Source organism: Rhinichthys klamathensis, unplaced genomic scaffold (genome assembly GCF_029890125.1).
Source record: "Rhinichthys klamathensis goyatoka isolate OS25496 unplaced genomic scaffold, OSU_Roscu_1.1 h1tg000254l_1, whole genome shotgun sequence".
Classification (NCBI taxonomy): domain Eukaryota; kingdom Metazoa; phylum Chordata; class Actinopteri; order Cypriniformes; family Leuciscidae; genus Rhinichthys; species Rhinichthys klamathensis.
The window spans coordinates 1,280,212-1,302,655 of record NW_026606776.1 but is presented as its reverse complement, the minus strand read 5'-3'; the positions used below and the strand labels follow the sequence as shown (position 1 = coordinate 1,302,655).

The following is a 22,444-nucleotide window of genomic DNA, read 5'->3' as shown; positions in this document are numbered from 1 at the left end:
ATTCCCTAAAAAGCTGTATTCATACTACCAGCGCAACTCAAGCTGCATGTTTTTGGCTGGTTAGCATGACCCCCGTTAGCTCCTGCTAACCATACAACAAAATAAAATAAAAATACCAATCAAAACACAAACACCAATTTAAGAAAATGATTGCAGAGTGAATACAAAAACATGTTTTGTGTGATACCAAGTGGTTTAATCCAAATACAAGAATCTGATATGACAATTTCAAACACAAATTTGAACATTACTGCAACTTTTGAACCGCAAACACTGATTCTTTAACCAGCAGAAACCATGTTGTCAGTTTAAATGGAACAGTCCCCGATGGTATTTGACAACAAACATTTAACTTAATTCTTGTGCAAATAACCAAGAAGTTATAAAACACTGAAATCAGTGGTTTCATTTAAATAAAGCTTTTGGGCTAAACTGGATTCCACAAAAATCTTTTTGGCTGGTACTACAACTTTCTCTCTCTTTACCGCTCAATGAAAGAAAAGACAAATGAAAGCATAAAATGACAAAACATAAGAAAAAAAAAGCAGCAAAGGAATAACTGCCATTAAATTACACTGGTGTTTGTACATCGCAGTCACTCAACATCCCTTTCATTCTCACAGTTCCAAATTCACACAAAGAAATGTATAAAAATAAAATAATTTTTTTAAAGTTCAAAAGAATCAGGGACATCATTACATTTAAAGGGGATATTAAACAAAAACATAACAGTTCAGTCTTTTTCGTATTGCACAAGAACTGTCTTTATATTCTATAAAAAAAAAAAAAAAAACTTTTCAGAAAGATTGTTTTCCAGCCAATGTGTTTATCTCTAACCTGTCTCTACAAAGTGTTTATTGTTTTTGATTAAGGCAAATGGAGTGTAATAATACAATATATATACAATATAATAATAATACAAATAAAACAGATGCTGCTTTTAAACCTGACTCTTTTAAGTACAGAGTTGTCTTAATGTTCAGAAGGCCTTATTCGTGTAGTCAGAATCAGCAGCTTTTTAAGGATCATGGAGTATGAAGGCACCGGTAAAACTAAATTAGTCTAGATCATAGTATAGTGTTTCATTTGAGCAAAGGCCCATAGCAGTCCTGTACTATACTTACACATTAAGGCACATATTCATAATCATAATATACAGTGTATAAGTGCTATCATACTGGAGAAATCAGACCGCTGGTGTAGAGTTGAATTGGTGCTTCCTCTCGTGTGACCGCAGCCTGTCCTCTCTGGAGATGTTGGCGTGTGTGCGCGTCTCCTGCTCCGCTCGGTGAGGGAGGCAGAACTCGTGGCTGTTGCCTTCCGCAGAAGCTGAGGATGCTGGGATAGCCGTGCCCCGTGTACATCATCCACTTTCCAGGCTGTTATAGGGCAGTCTCGAAGATTACCAAGCTGCCATCTCCAGTGGTGGCGAAACCGTTGAGCTGGTGGGCCGGACTGCGGTTCATGTAAGCCTGGAAACCAGAAGAGAGACAGGACGCGGTTAGTGTGACGTATATGCAGCGCTGGGCAGTAACCGATTAAGAGAATTTGAAAACGGAATACATTTTTATTGATTTTTTATCTTTTCAATTTTTCTTTTTAAAAAAGCTCATCACTTATATATGTTGGTAAAGTCTTCTCGATTTGTTGAATTGCACACACAAGCCACTAGTACAGAGGCAACAGCACTTGAACACTGAATTTACAGAAATCATTTCATATTTAAGGAGCGTTTCCTCTATTGCATATCTGATCAAACCCTGAGCATATTTGAATTATTCTTCGAGTTATTACTCGGTAATACATGGTTAAATTACTCATTATGTCTTTGGAAGGCTTTTCTCTTTCTACCACATTAAAATACACAAAATCATGGCATACTAACATGTAATGCCGTTATTCCCCAAAATTGTCAGTCGCAGCCCTTTACAGCTAATATATTCAAGTAAATTTAACACATCCGCATATTCACGGTTCTCTGATGTCGATTAATGGTCACATGCAGGTGATCAAATAAAATATTTAATATTTTTTAATGTGTTGATTTGTTTTGATTTACTTTAAATTCGACATTTTAATGATTTAATTATGTATTAACTTTATCTCACTAACCCCCTGCACTTCACAAACTATAGAAATGTAATATATTTTCTTTATCTTTACATTTTTATATCAATATGGTATCAATAAAATTGTCCTATTTAAATCAGTTTGATATATGAGTTGGGTCAAAAGTAGAGATGTCAAAGCGATTAATTGCATCTAACATAAACGTTTTTGTTTACATATATATATATATATATATATATATATATATATATATATATATTATATGTGTGTGTACAAATATTTTTATGCGTTTAGTTAACAGGGACATTGGACATTAATAAAACATTTCTATAATGTGCCAGAATTAGCCAAAGGCTATTTCTCATCTGTAGTCCCTGGACAGAATGGTACAAGTCACCCTAGAAATGTGTGTGTGTGTATATATATATATATATATATATATATATATATACCGGTATGTACTTTCGTTAGATGTGGTTAATCATGATTAAATCGATTTGACATCACTAATCCAAAATAATCTAAAAGTAGTCAGAATACATTACCTAAAATGTGTAATGTAACCGATTCCATTTCTACAATTTTCATCATGCCATTTTCAATCTGCAACGCACTACAATTTGTAAGTCATCTACCCAGCACTGTGTATGTGACCTTTTAATGAGACCTGGAAAGGGATGAAAGGCGTCACTCTTTTCCCAAACCTTCCCTGACAATGCTTTCCTAAACACAGGGGACGGAACACAGGAGGCTGAATGGAAGTAAAAATCCCCCCTTATTTAATATCATTATTATGCAGTAATCAAAACCTCTCATTGTATTTAAAAGCACCCATGGCTAACAATGAGCGTAAAGACAAAAAGAAGAAAAAGCACCTGGTGTTCCGACCCACACCCCCCGCAGATACACCGAGAAAAGTCCCAACAACACAAAGCATGGCCGACAAACAGTTGGCCACACTATCAGATATACTCTCAATTGAGCCGGCATTCAGAGTGCACAAAGGCGGAGTGGTCTAATATCAGGTGGATGTGTGCTTGAAAGCCCCGGCGGTCAGCTCCAGAGGGGCCGGCACAGAGAATGAGCTCACCGGCTGAACGAGGTGGAGAGGAACCCGATCCGAAGGGAGAACAACATGCCGCTGAGGAGGGGGAAACTAATACTGACTGACAGCACAAAGGCCTGGGCTCTTTGAAACACGGCGTATTGTGGGTTTCTGGCTCAGGTACATGTGGCACATATTTGGCGATGGGACAGGGCGACATGGACGGGAGACTTCACATCGGTATTAAACTGATGCGCTCCTGTGGACATGCGGTGATCTGCTCACCTGTTTGGCGGTCTGGAGGAGCGAGGAGGCCTCTGCCTTGCCCGTCTGCTGCACCATCTTGAACAAGATCCCGTTCTGGTTCTGTAGGAGGACGTGGGGGGCGTCATACTCGTGGATCCGACCTGCATCCAGAACCTGAGAGAAAAATAAACAGTTCCCTTTTAGGATTGAGAACCGGTACTTTTCCAAATCTGGTTCCATTTAAAAATAATGATTTGTGACATTAGGATCCCGTAACTGTAGTTCGATTCATGAATGAATGACTCTTATGATCTGGTTCTTTTTAATGAATCAAAGAAAAAGGACTCAAAGGTCAGTCATGAGTTAGTCTATTGACTCAAGTGACTACTTTCATCATGTCCAAACTCAAAATGAAGAAAATGCTATTGTGATATGTGCATTTAATGCTTGTAAGACTTAAAACAGTTTTAAACCGTTCATATAATATCCAGCATACATAAAAATTACAGTATTCGAGGTATTTAATGCTATTCTCATGGTGCTTTTTTGCCTTTTTTCCCCCAGCTTATTAGCTCCAGGTTATGTAGGTTCCAATAAACACATACGTAGCAAAAAAAAAAGAAAGAAAAAAAAGCAGGACGAAAACATGAATTTCATGGAAGAACTATGCTGGTTTAGAAAGATATGAGGGTGAGAAATTTTTCTTCATTAATTTTCATTATTTTCACTATAATCCGTTCAAAATCTGCATATGATTTTCATAACTTATTTAATAATTTTAATATTAAATATATAATATTTATATATATAAATAATATTTTTCAATTGAAACCATTCCACTTCTGAATAACAACTTCTAAAAAAAAATCAGTTTTGAATGTTAGTGTTATTACCACGTTATTTACTACATTTACCCCTTTTTAATTCTTGTAATTAAGCAATTGAGAAATTACAAATTTGAATTGCATAAATTCCATATGATATATTCAAATATGAATTCTGAATATTGGACATTTTCTAAGAACAATCGCAGAATTACCAGCGTTAACTTCAAAATCATGACTGCTCAAAAACTGTCTAAATTTATGAAACCTACATGTTCATTTTCTAACAAAACAACACTGATATTACTCTGGAATATTTTCAAATGAAACATATTCAGTTTATTGGGATAATCTTTCACTTTCAGATAAAAGATGATACATGTTTCATGTTGCAACGGTTCATCAATTGGCATGAATGTTTATGATTATAAACAAAATTCAGCACCAGAGACTAAAAAAATATTTTTTGCCTCAAAAAGTATTTTTTTGAGGCAAATCTAACAAAATAAAAAAACAAAAAGTTTGCATAACATCATATGTAAAGCATCAGTTGATGCTCGAGTAAAATGGACCCTACTGTAAAAGGTGTCAACTTTTTTTTTTTTTTATGAAAGAAATTAAATAGTCTTGGCTCATTTGCAATGTTTGATTTCTGTACACTATGCATTTTTTTTACACTAAACTATGCATTTCTTATGCATCTCTTCTAGGTCATAATGGATCAAATGCATTGTGATAGAGTTCTCCATCTCTGCACTCACCAGGATGCGGTCACTGTCTATGATAGTGTTGAGTCTGTGTGCGATGGTGAGGACGGTGCATTCCTTGAACTTTTCCCGGATGGTTTTCTGGATCAGCTCGTCTGTCCTGTAGAGCACATAACATACATTCAAAGCTGTAGCTCTCAGAGTGGCTTTATTGGTTTATAAAGGACCTCAGGTCACCAGGTAAAGGACTCACCGAGGGTCTACATTTGCAGTGGCCTCATCAATGATGAGAATACGGTTCTTCCTCAGAATGGCTCTAGCTAGACAGACGAGTTGTCGTTGGCCCACGCTGAAGTTTGATCCGGACTCAGCCAGTTCTGTCTCGAGCTTACTAGGCAATTCCTCCACAGCAGCCTTCAGCTGGACCTTTGAGCAGACCGCATATGCCATAAGTCAGAGATCACTTATTAACTGCATTACATCTATAATCGTAATGTAAATCTACTGGGGTAAAAGGTCACATTGGAAAATGGCTCAATATAAATGTCACATTTGTGGTAAGATTAAACAGTGAAGGAACAAATCTGTCCGCAACACAGTGCCCGCATTTTTTGTGCCTCTTTAAAACATACAGACTGAAATAGCGAGTGGTGTACGTCAGAGATTCCGAAATGTTTGGTTTGCCGAACCCCTTTGACTTAAACTCTTACTTGAAGCACCCGGAATGGAATCGGAAGTGCTAAAATGTTAACTCGTTTTCAGTTTTTGGCCTACAAAAAACCTGTCATCCCTGCAGCTCTCTATTACAGTGAGTGTGTGCATGTTCACCTCTTCCAGAGAGTTCCACAAGTCCTGGTCTGAGTGCTGGCCGAAGGGGTCTAGGTTCTTCCTCATGGTTCCTGTGAACAGTACGGGGTCCTGCGGGATGATTGACATCTTCTGACGGAGGTCGTGCAGGCCGATCTCCGAGGTCAACACTCCGTCCACGAAGATTTTACCTTCTGGCTCCATCAGACGGAACAGTGCTGAAATCAGGGAACTTTTCCCGGCACCGGTCCGCCCAACGATTCCAACCTGATCAATGCAGAGCAGAAAACATCAGTGCAAACGTCCTGACAGACTCATATGATGATATGGAGCTGGTGCTGGACTCACCTTCTCTCTAGGTCTGAACATGGCGGAGATGTTTTTGAGGATGACGGGTCCATCAGAACTGTAAGAGAAGTTGACCTTGTCGAAGGTTATAAGGCCCCGATTTGGCCATTCGGGAGGGGGGCGTTTTTGGGTTTCCCAAGGTGCTTCACTTTCTAGCTCTGTGTACTCTAACACTCTCTCCACTGACGTCATCTAGAAGGACATTCAGAAAGCAAATCAATTTATATAAATATACACACAGTGGATCTCAACCTTTATGATCTTAAAGCTCCTCATTGTCCACAATATTTGACCCACCCACAATTTCTACCCAATAAAAATTTTTAAAGCTTGGAAAGATCGCTTGGAACCGAACAAGAAAGACGTATATTTCTTAAAAAAAAAAAAAAAAAAAAAATTCTGGTTGAGCTACCTTCTAAGGCCCTGTTTACACCTGGTATTAATATGCGTTTTGGTCGATCGGATCACAAGTCACAAACCCTGTAAACGGGGTCTAAAATGTTTTGAGCTTGTCCACTTTCAGAGTCGAAAACGCATTAGACCGGATTGATTCGTAGTGTAAACGCTCATGTGGTCGAATGAGTTCGAACAGCCACAAAAGACCGTCTACTCTCCGCCTACTAACCTAATGCATAAACATTAAGGGAAGCGCTCTAGACAGAAAGGATTTAAACTTTGTCGGCTGAAGACCCAAGTTTGATTTGAAGATGAAAAACGTACCAAGCACAATGTTCTCTCACCATTCCTGATTTCTAACACACACTCACAGCGTTCGGCGTCATCTTGCGGCTCTCAGAGCAGAAACGAAAGCTGCTAGTCTCCTTATGTTTTTCAGTCGTCTCCGGGGGTGTTCATATGTAAATTGCGGGAGTTTATTTTGTCCATTAGATTGAAAGATCTGAAAAAGCCCATACATTTACCCGCCTATGGACCCTCCCCTCGAAGAAATCAGGACAGAAGTGGTTGAAAGTGGACAAAAGAGACGGATTAAAACACAAGGTGTAAACAGGAATGTGTCTCCCTCTTTACTTGTGATCCGATCGACCAAAATGCACCAGGAGTAAACAGGGCCAAAGACAGCATTCTTACCATCAGCATCAACCCGCAAGGTACTTCATAACTGAGTTGAAATGCACCATATAAAAAAGCAACTCATGTACATCACAGAAATAGCACTCCCGATTGAGGAGCATTGCAATGTTGCTAAGCTAACATTGCAATGCTCCTATTACAACAGTATTTTCAGTACTCTGTGTTACTAAATAAAACAAGCATACAATTGACAGCTGATTTCAGGTCAGAAATACCATAATTGAGAGTTTCTTAAAAGTCTAAATAATTATGAACAGTAGTTGAGGATGATTATTTGATTTACCAATCAAAGGTTTTTGGGTCAATAAGATTTTGATTTTATCCAGCAAATTATGCAATAAATTGATCAAGAGTGGCAGTAAAGACTTTTACATTGTTACAAAATATTTCTATTTCAAAACTTTTTTTTTCACAATAAATGTTGCTTGAGCATAAAATCAGCATATTGGAATGATTTCTGAAGGATCATGTGACACAAAAAACTGCAATGATGTAAATTGAGTAATGATGCTGAAAATTCAGCTTTGCATCGCAGGAATACATTACATTTTAAATGTATTAATAGAAAACAGTGATTTTGAATTGCAGTAATATTTTGCAATATTACTGTTTTTACAGATTTGATCAAATAAATGGCTTGGTGAGCATATCTAAAGACTATATATTACTGTTTCATGAAATGGATATTTCAGTAAATTCAAATATTTCAAGGTTCTTACCATGTTCTCCACCTCGGCACTCTGTCTAACGCCCCACTGGAACATTCCCATAAGGGTGACTGCATAAGACAAGGCCAATCCCACATCTCCCGCCTTCATACCTGTGAGAATCAGACATGATCAACACTTCATTCACAAACTGGTCTCAAAAAAGAGATTCAGCTGGTACAGTTGGGTACCATAAACAGTTTGAAGTTTGAAACAGTTGACATTAATCCTAGGAAAAAAAGATGTTGCCACTAAATTCATTTTCAATGAAAGTTGGTAATTGGAGGCTATATGAGCATCAAAGATCATTAATTCTTGAGACACGGGACGTCCCACATAACATTTTCACTTCATATATAATAAATGTATGAACGTATAAACATATATACACTCAAATTTGGGCTCTTATGCTCTTATTTATTGTAAAAACTTTTATTTTAAATTGTAATAATATTTCAGTTTTCTATGTTAATACATTTTAACATGTAATTTATTCCTGTGATGCAAAGCTGAATTTTCAGCATCATTACTCCAGTCTTCATTGTCACATGATGCTTCAGAAATCATTCTAATATGCTGATTTGATGCTCAAGAATTTGTTTTATTATCATCAACAATGAAAACAGTTTTGCTGGTTAATATTTTTGTGGAAACAAAGATACTTTTTATATAAACAATGAGTATTTAAATATAAATGAAAGTGTGAAGATTTCTGAAATTAAACAGCTACTTTATGTCAATACCATTAGATATTTATGAAATGCATAATATTTATAATATTTCTCCCCCTAGTTGTGCAGCTTGTGTTGTCCCATTACTCAAGACTCAGTGCCCTGCCACCATGAACAAAGAGAATTGTGTTTTGGTGTGTAGTGTGGATGCTTTGATCTGGATTTCTTACTGTCTTTAAGAAGAAGACATCCAAAGGCTGTGATGGTCACAAACACAGAACACATTCCATCCAACCGCACTGCAAACCAGCGTGAAGTGGCCAAGAACAAGAACCAGGCCTCTGTAGGAGTACACAACATTTTTAACAACACTCTTACAAGGTAAGAGCTAATCTGAGTCCTGTAAGTGACCGACACCTTTACTAACCTGAGTGCAGGTCTTGATGGGCATCAAACGATTGCTGAAACCTTTCCTCGGCTTTAAAGGCACGAATGGTCCAGAGGCCTTGCAGTGAGGAAGACAGATGGGAGAATACAGGACTTCGAGCTGTAGGAACGCAAATACACAGAGTCATCAACATCAGACCGACTAAACGTACAGGACAAACAACAAAGACGCTCTGAAGAAACATCACCGAAGACGATATTATTCTCAGATTTGACAGAAGACATTCGAAGATGCTTACTAGTGGATTCAATGCGCTTAACGTCTCGAGATGTCCGCAGGAAGTAGCGGCGTAGAAACAGGAAGCATATTAATAGGGGCAGCACAGGAATCAGAATCCAAGGGATGACTGAAGCAGCCACAGCAATGACTCCGATGATTTGAAGAAACACCTAGAGTGCAAAAGGGCATGAAAAAGGGAGATATATACATAACAAAAATTGAAACAAATACATTTCATTTATAACAAATACAGTAAAATAAAGTATAAAGTGTTCCAAATGGGAAGAGAGCTGTAGAAACACTGCGTCACGGCGGTTGACTGCTGGCTCATTAAAAGCACTTTGTGGTTTTGGCTGCTACTTTTGACCACAAACTGTATCAAAGAACACGGAAGAACAACAGTGAGGCTGCCATGACAGCATGACTGGACACTTTCCGAGTGAGATCGCACTCAAATTACCCATAATCCCTGCAACCATGTTAACAACTTAAGGTTAGTGTGGGAATGATCACAGACTATGGCAGAATACAAACTGATAAAAGCATTACTGTGCTTGTGCTTTTGGGACTTGCCACATAGAAGATCCACAATAACGTCAGAGTGAGATCTCTCTGTTTAAAACTGTTTAAAGAAACCGCTTTGGTCAAAATGCCAGCGTTGTCATGTTCAGTATGGAATATGAGAATACTGTGCACTATACAATGTATGCCTACTATTTCACAAAAATAGTATGTGAAACTGTATAAATTATGTAACTACAACAATTCCAAAAAGTATTATGCATTGCTGCTGACACATGCCCTCATCATGTTGCATGTTTAATTAAGTAAGTGGCATCCAGTGGGGGTGTCTATACAATATGTATACTAGTGGTTCTCAATACAGGGGCCAGGGCCCACTACGGGGCCTCAGCAAGCCGAAAACTTCAAAGTTGTCCTTAAAATAAGAAAAACAAGTATTAATATAAGCTAAAAGTATTTTTAATTAACCTCAAAAACTTTTTTTTTAATAGAACCACCACCACGATTCTCATGGCCTTGGAAAAAATTGATAGGTGAGGTAGTTTAACTCTTTCCCCGCCATTGAGTGAATTTTCCATCTTTCCGTGTTTTCACTGTTATACGGTAGGGGGCGCTATTACACATCTTCTGAAAGTGTACTGAATCTCCAGATCAAAACACAGTTGAAGAAGATGCAGGAACAAGCAATAACATATCCAAGCAGAGGCATAGATCAAATAACGTGATCATCAACATTTAACACGTTACTGAATTAAATGTCGACACAGGACGAGCTATAGGACAGTGAAGCTTTGGGGGTGTTGATGGACTCGATCTACTCCATCCATTTTTTGATCATCGTTCTGAATCCAATCTGGATGTAGTCTTTAAGAAAAATGCGTTTTTCTCAGCTTTTTGCTCAAAATGTTGCTTTTTTTAAGAAACTTACCCACATTCAAGTGTTGATTAAAAAAATGCATAAAGCTAGAATAAAACGAGTTTTTTGTAAAATCAGAGGTTCTGTTCTTTCTTTTGACATATTTTGTTGTATGAATATCTGAAAATGCAATATTCCAGGGGCAATGAAACTTTTGTGAAAATGATCAAAAACGCTGGTGCTGGCTAGCAACTTTTTTCCAAAACGCTGGCGGGGAAAGAGTTTAAAGTGCGACATCTTGAGTAAGGATCTTTAATTCCTATCCAGTTAATCACGAACGACTGGAAAAGTCTTGCAATTCATTAAAAAGAGTGGGACCATTGAACAACATTCAGCTCTTAAAACTTCTGGAATCTTGAAATTGAAATATTCAGAAACTAGGAATGCCCGTAGATTAAAATTGTAAAAAAAAAAAAAAAAAAAAAAAAAAAAAAAAAAAAAGAGTCATTACATCAAATGTACCAGATTTTGTACCACGGAGTCAAAAAGATGAGAACCACACAGTATATATTTGCTGCAATACTTCTGGGAATTTCCTATTTACGATTTTCTATTTCGGAAACTGTAATTAGAAAGTCAAAAAAATTAAAATCAGTGCTAACCGACTAAAGAAAACTGGCAAAAGGGAGGACAACAGCCTCTTTTCTCTAACAGGTAATAAAAATTCAACACCCGGGCCATAATGCACTGAGCATGTTGCCATCCAAGGCCATTCCCTGCCATAATCTGCTATGGATACACCTGACCAGTCAAAAATCGCCTTGCTTAAGTAGGACATCTTAGTCATAATGGTGTCGACTTGCTTTAGTAGGAAATCTTAGTCATAATGGTGTCGACTTGTAGTGTTACCGGGCGCAAGAATTCAAAGAGTAAACATTTAGTGGGAGTGAGTTATTTTCGGTTTCCAGTGAAGGATCCAGTGCATTGTAGGAAGTGAATTCCAGACATGTGAATACGTAAACATGAAGAGAACTCTGTGGCAGAAAATTGGAAAAACCTCCATGTTTGTAGTCAACATTTCAAACTGGATGACAACGAACACTGTTTTAGGCAAAACACAGGAAGAAAAAACCAGAAAGACACTGCCGTTCTGTCAGTTCCGCTCAACCCCGGCAAAGTAAAACGCTGTCGCGTACAGGTAAAAAAGCTGTTGCCATAGGGTTCCATTTGTACCATAATGTTGTATACAATGTTGACAAAGTGCGATACAATTTTCAGTGAAAAACCTACTCTTGCAACAACTGTTTTGTTAATAACCCTCAGTCGATCTGGCTGTCTATGTACTTCTGCATTTTTGTATCCCTACTCAAGCTGTAGTTTTCATAGAAGCCCTGGAGCTGACAAAAGTCAGACGAATAACACGTTTTGCAACATCCAACAGACTTTTAAAGAAAAATAAACAGGAATTTCAAGGCTCAAGTAAGAGAGAGAAAGAGTAAACATTATTCATTTACATACTACTACCGACATTGTAACAATACAAATTGGGTTCAAAATCGACTTTTTTAAAGTGATTTTTTACTAGTTTCTTTCATCTTCACTTTCACCAAACAAACTTCCTTCGCGATTCCTTAAACTACGTGTCAATCTCAAAGTCAAAGTTTCCCCACTGCTGATTATGTCACTGGTATCTTGTAAGTATGTATCATTCCGACTTGAAGGCACCAACACTGGGGAAATAGTACAAGCAGGATAGTGGTATGCTATTCTTTAGGAAGTATTCAACAATGCATGCTGACTTTGCTGTCACACTAAAGGGAACCAATAGTGAGAGAGGACTGTGGGAAAGGCTAAGTGACTGCAGAGTTTTCTCATCCTGAGAGAGACCAAGAAAGATTCTGCTGCCCCACACAATGAAAAGCTCCTTAAAAGAAAGACTATTGTACTTCCACTCAGTCTGTCAAGCTTCAGACAATAGCGCTCTGAGCACATAAAGTGACGCCTGTCACCCACGCATTGACCACATTGTCATTTGCCAGGGGAAAAGCCACAATATGTTGTTAGACTACAACACTTGGTTTACCAGAGCGAATAATAATGCGTATGGCCACAAGTGATGGGTGCTCTAATATAGCCACGTTACCAGTGTGCAAATTATACAGTGTTTAACAGACACTCAACTACAAAACTTGCAAACCAAGCAATAGCAAACCTGGATAAAATCCACAAATGTCCAGGGAAGTAAGGAATCAAGGTGGCCAATGTCTTTGGAGAACCGGTTGAGGATTCTTCCTGAAATGAAAAGAGAAAAAACATTTAGCAAACACAACTGCTTCCAGAACATCCAATGAGCTAGACAGGACAGCATGAAGAAGGACATCAAGAAAAAAAAGCCTCATTATAAAATGAAATACTTGAATATAAAATCTTCTAAGCATAATCTTCTATTGTTATTTCTTAGAAAGTGACAAATAGAATAATACGATTAACAAAACTGCTTTATTGCTTGTTAATATTTGAATAAGCTTTGTCGAATCGAAGTCATGACACTCTTTTGTCATTGAACCAGTAATAGTAATGAAAGCACCACTAATTAAAATAATGCAACAGAAATGTTTGCCCAGTATGTCACTGTCAGCATTTCCACTTTTTATTTTTTATCTTTTATCAATAACAATCCCACAATGCCCTTTACTTATCTAACTGGTTATGATAATACTGGCTGTAAAGGCCTACGCTTTGAATCGCTGAAAGGATAATAAATGACAGATTAAACAAATAATGCAAACAAAGGAGAGCTCAATCAACAATGGCACTATGCTGGATACCTATTTGTCATTTGTCAGAAATGTTAACAGCTAATTATGCTGAGATTAAAAGTTCCAAAGAACTGACAGACATAAACACCCACTAGTGCTAACCATGCTTTATTACCAGAGACCATAGATTATAAACGATAAAGGCTAGAACGTAGAGACACAGGTTACAGTAGTTGTGGCAATTAATCCACAACACAAGCTTATTCCAACCATAAAAGCTTTTCTAAATGTGATTTCTATGAGTGCATCTCGCAGTAATTGCGCCTCGTGTGTGCGCTGCTGATAACAGGATCAGGGAAAAGGGCTCCAACTGACTCTTCAGCAGTCATAAAAACTATCTATTAGACTTTTGAGACTTGTAAATGCTCTTTTGCTCATGTTATCAACAGTAACACCCCGATAAGGAGACCACGATGACAGAACCCAGGTCTGCTGTTTGCTCTTTAGAAGGTGAGAAGAAACTACACTATACTGGTCATAGCAGGATACCACCAGTATCTAGCACAACGGTCATTCTAATACACTGATGCATTTGTACATTGATAATTTATCCAATGTTTCTTGAGCATAAAATCAGCATATCAGAATGATTTCTGAAGGATCATGTGACACTGAAGACTGGAGTAATGATACTGAAAATTCAGCTTTACCATCACAGGAATAAATTACATTTTTAATTATATTAAAATAGAAACCCTTTATTTTAAATTGTAATAATATTTCACAATATTACTGTATTCCGGATAAAGCAAAAAAATCATTACGCCTCTGGAATGTCTTCATAATGATAGTTGTTCCAACAAAGCAAGTTTTAATGGTATCTCCAAATAATTTCATTAATTACTGTATAGGTGAAATGTTATAGCAAATAAGGTGCAATAAAAACCATCAGCTCAGATTGTCCTAATAATGCTTTATGACTTATCAATGCAGAGCATTATTTTCTATAGATACGAGCAAGAGGAACAGGGCAGGCAAAACAGCCAGTGAGAGCTGAAGGTTTGACTTCACACACTCAATCCAAACACTTCACACTCAACACAGTCAATGTACCTCACTGCATGAGCAAAGGCCTCAGACGCTGCCATTTACACAATACTCCAGAGTAAACACTGACATCCAGGGTAAACATCGAAGACACAGCTTTACACTTTCCTCCTCCACTGAGGAAGTCTGGAAATCTCTTTAAAACAGACAAAGTGCACCTCAAAGACTGTGACTGCTTCTAGATGAATGTCATCCAGTACCCAGAAGCACTAAATTAAAGACATTTTTGGACAGTGCACAAAATAAGTGCAAAAACATTCAATAGTCACAATCCTTACGAAAGGAAAACAGACACTAACAAATAAGTAGCAAAATTTACCATGGGATTACAGTAACATGGTTCGTTTGGAAATGTACCATGGTATTTTCAGGGCACAAAAGAAAACCCAATAAGCAATAGACACTTACAGACATACCACAAAGTACCATAGTAACTATATTATTTTATAAAGAGGTATAGTGGTAATAACAAGGTGTTATTGGAGTACAATGCTAACAATATGTTATATTTATAAAAATGGTATCATTCAGTAGTTGGTATGTACATTTTGAGGGATTTTCATATAATTAAATGTCATTAAAATGAACAATTAATGATTAACATTAATAAAACAAAATATGTGGAGGTTTGCAAACACCATGTTTTAATTACTATGCATGCAGAGTATACATTTACATAGAGTAAAAATTTAAAATGCACATACAACTTCATTAAAACGTTTGACCTGTGGATGATGAAATGTGTTGGACATTATGACTTAAATTTAAAGTCAAAAGTAAACTACCATTTAAAAGTTTGGTTAGTTAGTTAAAAAATATATTTTTTTAGACTTTTATTCAGCAAGGATGCATTAAATTCTATTTTAAATAAAGGCTGTTCTTTTAAGTAAGTAAACTTTATTTATATAGCACCTATCACAGATTGATCACAAACAATTTAAATAAAAGAACAATAAAACACAGATAAAACTATCAGAGCTAAAAACAAAACTTAGCCTAAAACACAAAAGCCTAATCAACTAAAAGCTTGTCAAAATCAAAGTGTCTTCAGCTGCTTTTTAAAAGAATCAACAGATGTGAACTTGTCTGAGGAAAAGCAGCACGTGTTTGTTGTATGTATTTAACATTGATAATAATAATCAGAAATGTTTCTTAGCACCAAATCAGCATATTAGAGTGATTTCTGAAGGATCATGTGACACTGAAGACTGAAGTAATGATGCTGAAAATTAAGCTTTGATCACAGGAATAAATTACATTTTAAAATATATTCAATTAGGAAATAGTTGTTTTAAATTGTAACAATATTTCACAATATTACTGTTTTTAGTGTCGATCAAATATACAGTGTCGTTGAGCATAAGAGACTCTCAAAAACAAATAAAAATTACTGACGCAAACTTTTGAACGGTAGTGTGTATAAGAACACACAGTACATATCCAATGGATAAAATACAGCTATACTGGTCAGGTGAGATTCCAGGTGAGTGTAGCTGCGTGACACAGATGAACTGTGCTTTTGACATGTTTATATTAACTCACTATCACATGCAGTGAACAGAAACAGGTAAATATACTCCAACACTGTTAAGTTGAGTCCACTTTACAATTACAAGCTGACTATTAAATAACAATTGGTAATCTTAATCAAATTACTTCATAACAATGAATCAATCAATCATCCATTAATAATGAACATCCTCATCTAGTATCAAAGTACCAGGGTCTACCACAGTATTTCTTCTGAGCCCTATATTATTGACAGATAATATATGGAGTCTGTGTATGAGGGATTTAGTTTAACTGCACATCAGCAGAGGTTTTCCAAGAACAGCACAGAACAGATAAATTGCTTGTAAGACTAAGAAAGAGGAAAGAAGGACATTTCACAGGATGTGCTGCCCTCTGTTGGCCACTGTCAACACTGCCTGTCAAACTACCTTGATGAACAGACACAGGAATATAATATCGAAGTCATTCTTATTTTTGAACTCACCAATAGGGTTGATGTCAAAGAAACGGACCGGGGTTTTCAGGATGCTGTTGAACATACGGCTGTGTAATGTCTCCGCTGATCTCACCAGACAGTTAAACATAATCAGACCACGCATGAAGCCGAAGATGATGGTGGCTCCTGTTAAGCCTGATGATGAAGAGAAGCAAAGATACATGATTTGGAGACATATGAAACATGTCTACATTTGTACTGTGGCTGACCTCGATCATGAGCATACCTGCATAGATGCCCAGATAGAAATCCAGGTTGAGGGTTTGAGTCGTATTATTGCCGTTGGTTAAAGTGACGTTTGTGGAGTCCAGCTTCTCCTGCTCTGTGGCCCTGTCAATCACAAAATAATGACATTACAGAAGCTAGTAACAGGCCAGCTGAGAGTCTTGCCTGGGCCCGGGACAAGATAATCTTAGATGGGGCCCCCCCACGATTATTTTTTATTTTTTATAAAACACCATATACTTTTACCCAAAATGAATAATAAAAACACGTTTAAATGGGTGCATTTTCTATAAATGTCTTCATTTTCTTTTCTGACATAGCCAGTTCTTGTTAAAACACACTAGACATGCATAATCTGTGCATTTTGGGCACTTTTTGTGTGAAATCATATTTATTTTTTGTCCATCAAAAGTGTGCTTTCACTTTTAAGCATGAGCAGCACAGCAAAAATAGACTCGGATCTGACCCATTATCTGTTCACCGATGATGACGATGCATTTCAGCCGGCTTTTTATTTCTCATCTCCATAAATAGTAGTAAAGCTAATCCAAGGGCTAGAAATCAATGAATTCTTTGCTAATACTTCCTCGTCGTCATCATGGAGAGCGCAGTTCGCACCGCTTTCTCCTTTCCACAAGCGTTTGCTCTCCCGTGGCGTCTGTCGTTGCTATGCAACAATGAACTTAGGCGCGCCTGTAAAAACGAGCGCGTCGCGTCGCTATTATGAGCTAATATCCAAAATATTTCCATATGTGGCTCTTTCCTCCTTTCTTATCAAAAAGTGGATTTACAGCCAGCACAGCAGCAGCACCGCCGGTCGCCATGTCTCAGCGCTTTTATGAAGAGGACGCAACTGCACGCGCTTTGGGCATGCACGCGCATCCCGGGTTTGAGAAAACCTGGTACCGTGGCGTGACGTTTAAAAAGAAATTTGTACCGACTTGGTACCGAAGTGCCGGGTCTTTGACAACACTCATAAACGTTGGCTGCGCTGTTTCTTACCTTGCTCTACGTTGACTTTACTAACGTTAGTTCCAGCTTCACCGTCACCACCTTTTAAAAAATATTTGTTTAGGGCATCTCGAAGGACTCTATTTTCTTCTTCTCTTTTCTGAGCACCGGACTTGTGCTAACCGGACATTTTGAGCGTAACGTTAGCCTACTGAACTTCAAATCAAATGACAACATCATATTTCGATCAGTGGCCAAACCATTTTTGTTTTGGGGGGGGGGGGTTCTTGACCACTATTTCAAGGACAATTAGGAAGAAAACGAATAAAAAAGCTTTTATGTAACTCAAATATTAGATATTTTTTCAACAAATATGCCAATTTTTTTTTATTTTTTTTTACAATTATTCCATAATTTAATGATGGCCCAGTTCTGGGCCCCCCTCCCTACCCTGGGCCCGGGACAACAGACCCGTTTGTCCCCCCCTGTCGGCGGGCCTGGCTAGTAATAACCAGAACATCACCACATCCATTCTGCACATCCAGCTATCAAGCACCACTTTAGGTTGTTTAACAAATAATCTGTGATTCATGTCTGAGGGCATTTTGATCACCACTTAAATCTACACATAACAGGAGGGTTAAGTAAAATGAATTGAAAGGTCATTTTAGGTTTAGATTTTTTGCCTACTTTGATTTAATTATTCTATATACATTTATGAAGATACTTTTTCAAACAATTTTAGAGTGACTGCCACAAACAAGACTTTAAATTGAAAATGTGCAAAGAAAAAGATATATAATTGAATGAATATAACATATTGGTTATCGTTTGTTAAAATATAATAATATTTGTTTTTGAAAATCTTACCCAGCCAGGTTACATTTATTTGATAACAAATACAGTAAAAGTTAAAATGTTAAAAAAAAAAATCCATTTTAATATATATTTTTTTAATATGTAATTTATTCCTGTGATGCAAAGCTGAATTTTCAGCATCATTACTCAGGTAACATGATCGTTCATAAATCATTCTAACATACTGATTTTATGCTAAAGAAACATTTCTTGTGGGGAATAAAAAAAAAAAAAAGTTAATATTTTGTTAATGTAAAAGTCTTTAGTGCCACTGCCACTCTTGATCCATGTATTGCATATTGGGGGTGTGGGTGAGGCTTCAAATATTGTTGTGGACAACGAATGGCCTTGAAGTCAAAAAGTTCAGATCCACTGAGATAATATGCTGATTTGTTGCTCATGAAACATTTCTCATTTTCATCAATGAAAAAAGTTGAGTAGCTTAATATTTTTGTGAAAATTGATGCATTGTTTTCTGGATTATTTGATGAATACAAAGTTGAAAAGAACAGTTTATTTAAAATAGAAATATTTTGTTACATTATAAATGTCTTTACTATGACTTTTGATTATTTTAATGGTTCCTTGCTCAATAATATATATATATATATATATATATATATATATATATATATATATATATATATATATATATATATATATATATATAAATCTTGCTAACCCAAACTGTAGTATATATATATATATATATATATATATATATATATGTGTGTGTGTGTGTGTGTGTGTGTGTGTGTGCATTAATATATATATATTTTTTGTTGAGAAAATGCTTTACAGTACATTAATGCGCTTAAAAATGATAGCTCAGCAGCAAAGAGCACTCACCAATATGAAAGCCACCAGTCCTGAAGGATATAAAAAACCTATGGAGCAGAAAACCGCATTAGCATGAATCTCTGTGTGCGAGTGATATTCAGTGTATAACTCTGAACCGCCGTAGCACTGCTATGCCTTTTACCTGTGCCAGAAGGTTGAGGAGCACAAGAAAAATCAACATGAAGGCGTTTGCTCCAGCTCGAAAATATTTCCAATACATGCGAAGACCAATGGTCCCCTCTGAGCGCGTCTCCTCGACCATGGTTTGCACATGTTCCATCTACATATTACAAACAATTTTAGTTGAAATTGTCTATGTTCATGATCAGACAGAAATAAAAATCCCACCAATCCACTAGATGAAGCTATTGACCCATCTGATCTGTAAATGTGAATGTACAGGGAAAGATCCCCCAAAAATAAACATGAGTGAATCATGACAATTTTATTCTATTCCTCACAATACTACCGGATGGTGGAGGAGAAGTCAAAAGCACACCTACCGGCAGCTGATCGGATTCATCTTTAACAGATAGAACAGATGAAGTTTGGGAACGACTGGAGTTCTGGGAGAGGGTCCGAATGCGGGGGGAGCGAGGAGCCTCTCCTTTTTCACTCCCACCCTCCTCTTCCTCATCCTTCTTCAGCAGAGAGGTGAAATCCACTCCTGACTGCTGAAGCTCAGAGTATGTGCCGCTTGCCACCATGTGTCCCTGAGAGAGATCAAATGATTATATTTTGTCTCATTTATTCACAGATGGTGGAATGCAAATTGAATGAAATGGCTCACCTCCTTCAAAACCAGGATCTGATCTGCAGCCTTCAGGAACTGCAGCTGATGAGTAACCAAGATCCTGGGCTTCTCCTTCAGAATACCACAAATACAACTGCAAGGACAGTCAGTGCTCTTAATAAATCACCTCAAAGAAATGTTAACATAACAGTGAAAACAACAACAATACTCTTGGTTCAATAGTTTGAGGTTGGTAAGATTTGTTAATGTTTTTCAAATAAATTCAGCCATAAGAGACTTCTTTCATCTAAAATATGGTAAAAATAGTAATACTGTGAAATTAATATATTTTAACATATAATTTGGTGTTGACGAAGCTGAATTTTCAGCATCATTATTCCAGTCTTCAGTGTCACATGATCCTTCAGAAATCATTCTAATATGCTGATTTAATCCTCAAGAAACATTTTAACATCATTAGCAGTACACTAGGGGTTGAACAACTTCCGATTTTTCAAAGTCTATGTATAGATGGTGAAAGTAGAGTTGCTGATGACGCCATGAATTAGGGCTGTCAATCTTCCAATATAATACTATTCGAATTCCATTCCTTGTTTTATTTAATATTCGAATAATATTCGAATATTAAATGCTCAAATTCATCCTATTATTAATATTTACGACATTACTCAGGCTTATGGATCGCCAATGCCACTATAGCATGTGGTTGTTGTTACACGTTCTGTCCACTAGAGGGACATCTAACATTACAATAAACATTTTATTCACGCTGAATATGGTTGAAGCGCTTCCGATGGTTTTCGGCTAATATCTCCGCGAAAACACCACCAAACATTCTGAAATTTATATCGTTCTTTTCAGTTCGACTAGACGGTTCCAGCGAGTTTGGTGCTCACCGAATCCGTTGAGTATTCGCCAAGATATTTGCGCTTCACGGGCGCTTTTTTACGTCGTTAAACATTTACCATTTTTGACAGTATTGTTATGATGATCAACGTGTATAACGTGCACAATTGTGTTACGATTCAAAAACTTTATTGTTCATCAGACGAAACAAAAGCATTTCATTTTCACATGCGTGTAAGCCAAGGTGGTGAGAAAGACAAGATTGCATATAAAAAATATAAAAATAAAAATATTCGAATAGTAACTTCAGCATTCGAATAGTATTGATTTTTTTAATATTCGAATTATATTCGAATTTTGGAATTCGTTCCAACAGCCCTACCATGAATGAACAAATAAGCCTGAACCTCAAACTTAGACTTGAACGCAGGTTTTCTTGTGCACAGTTATGGCATATGACACAGCGCTCCTACATAACCGCTTATTTTTATCAGTTCTTTGGTGGTTGTATTCCTTACAGATTTCTGCTCTTTCTAAATCAGATACAGATAAAGTAGCATTTATATGAATGCATTAGTGAGAGTGATTGCGTGTGAATTACTGTAGTTATACCTGGCAGTGTCTCTATACTAATAGTGAAGCTGTGGGTTTCCGTTACTAAGAAGTATTTGCTAGAACTTTTCAGTTCCTAAGCTATTTTATTGATATATCAAAGAACAGTGTTGACAATACTTTTCTGCGCTACTGAATGTTTCTGTGTGCGTGCGATTTGCGTGTGACACGTGAGCTACTGTTTGTACGTGTGTATTAGTTTAGAACTGCGTTTAAATTACGTGTACAATAAGCGGTTTAAAACGTGAGTTCACCTGATCAATTTTGAGCATCTAGATAGTATAATCAAATATATGTTGAAAACGGAGCGTAGAAGTGGACTTCAAAGATTTCTTATTCTGTTGCGCCCTCTATAGGCCATGAACAGCGACTAGTCGTCATCAAGCTTAAAGCTTCATGGCAGGGCATTAAAGTACACTGATAGCAGCTTTCTCTCGAGTCAAGTGTCAGTTAATGGTTACAACATTTCTCGAGTCACCTGTACACTGAACTAAAGAAACAGTTCAGAGTTAGACATGTCTGCGAAGAACTGATGAGCTGCTAATATGAGCATGCGTAAACCGAGCAGTTGACTCGAAAAACGGAACGAAATTAGTTTTTTTTTTAATGGTGAGAGATTAAGACTAATTTATTCACTTTATATTCTTTAGGTATGTAAAACATCCACGTTTCACATCATTATTGTATACGTGATTATGGAAGTAAAATAATGTCAAATGTTTTTGAAATAAAAAGCCTGTTGAATTGCACTACTTGAAAAAAAATAAGCATTGCATTAACCATGCTTGCATTTTAATGCACTGTATTTTTAGGGCTTGCATTTTTATGGGCTGAAATTCAACATAGTTGAATATTTAAGCTGTGAATATTTCAATTAAAAACATTTCAAACACATTTTCATTATTAAAAATTCAATAATCCA

General features: G+C 36.9%; 1 protein-coding gene across 1 annotated transcript in view; it reads right to left on the bottom strand.

Annotated features, from left to right (window-relative positions):
* Positions 1 to 1,100: 1,100 nt before the first annotated feature.
* Positions 1,101 to 22,444, bottom strand: part of abcc4 (ATP-binding cassette, sub-family C (CFTR/MRP), member 4) — a 45,484-nt gene continuing 24,140 nt past the window's right edge. The window contains exons 14-30 of the mRNA XM_056266961.1: positions 20,101 to 20,197; positions 19,814 to 20,023; positions 19,453 to 19,590; positions 19,320 to 19,357; positions 16,663 to 16,766; positions 16,425 to 16,571; positions 12,775 to 12,854; positions 9,204 to 9,354; positions 8,945 to 9,064; positions 8,748 to 8,858; positions 7,859 to 7,959; positions 6,048 to 6,239; positions 5,721 to 5,966; positions 5,146 to 5,318; positions 4,947 to 5,052; positions 3,401 to 3,535; positions 1,101 to 1,472 (exon numbers count right to left, since the gene is read on the bottom strand). Of these exons, the coding sequence (XP_056122936.1) occupies positions 1,383 to 1,472; positions 3,401 to 3,535; positions 4,947 to 5,052; positions 5,146 to 5,318; positions 5,721 to 5,966; positions 6,048 to 6,239; positions 7,859 to 7,959; positions 8,748 to 8,858; positions 8,945 to 9,064; positions 9,204 to 9,354; positions 12,775 to 12,854; positions 16,425 to 16,571; positions 16,663 to 16,766; positions 19,320 to 19,357; positions 19,453 to 19,590; positions 19,814 to 20,023; positions 20,101 to 20,197 (2,239 nt within the window). The 3' untranslated portion in view covers positions 1,101 to 1,382. The remainder of the gene's footprint in view (positions 1,473 to 3,400; positions 3,536 to 4,946; positions 5,053 to 5,145; positions 5,319 to 5,720; positions 5,967 to 6,047; positions 6,240 to 7,858; positions 7,960 to 8,747; positions 8,859 to 8,944; positions 9,065 to 9,203; positions 9,355 to 12,774; positions 12,855 to 16,424; positions 16,572 to 16,662; positions 16,767 to 19,319; positions 19,358 to 19,452; positions 19,591 to 19,813; positions 20,024 to 20,100; positions 20,198 to 22,444) is intronic.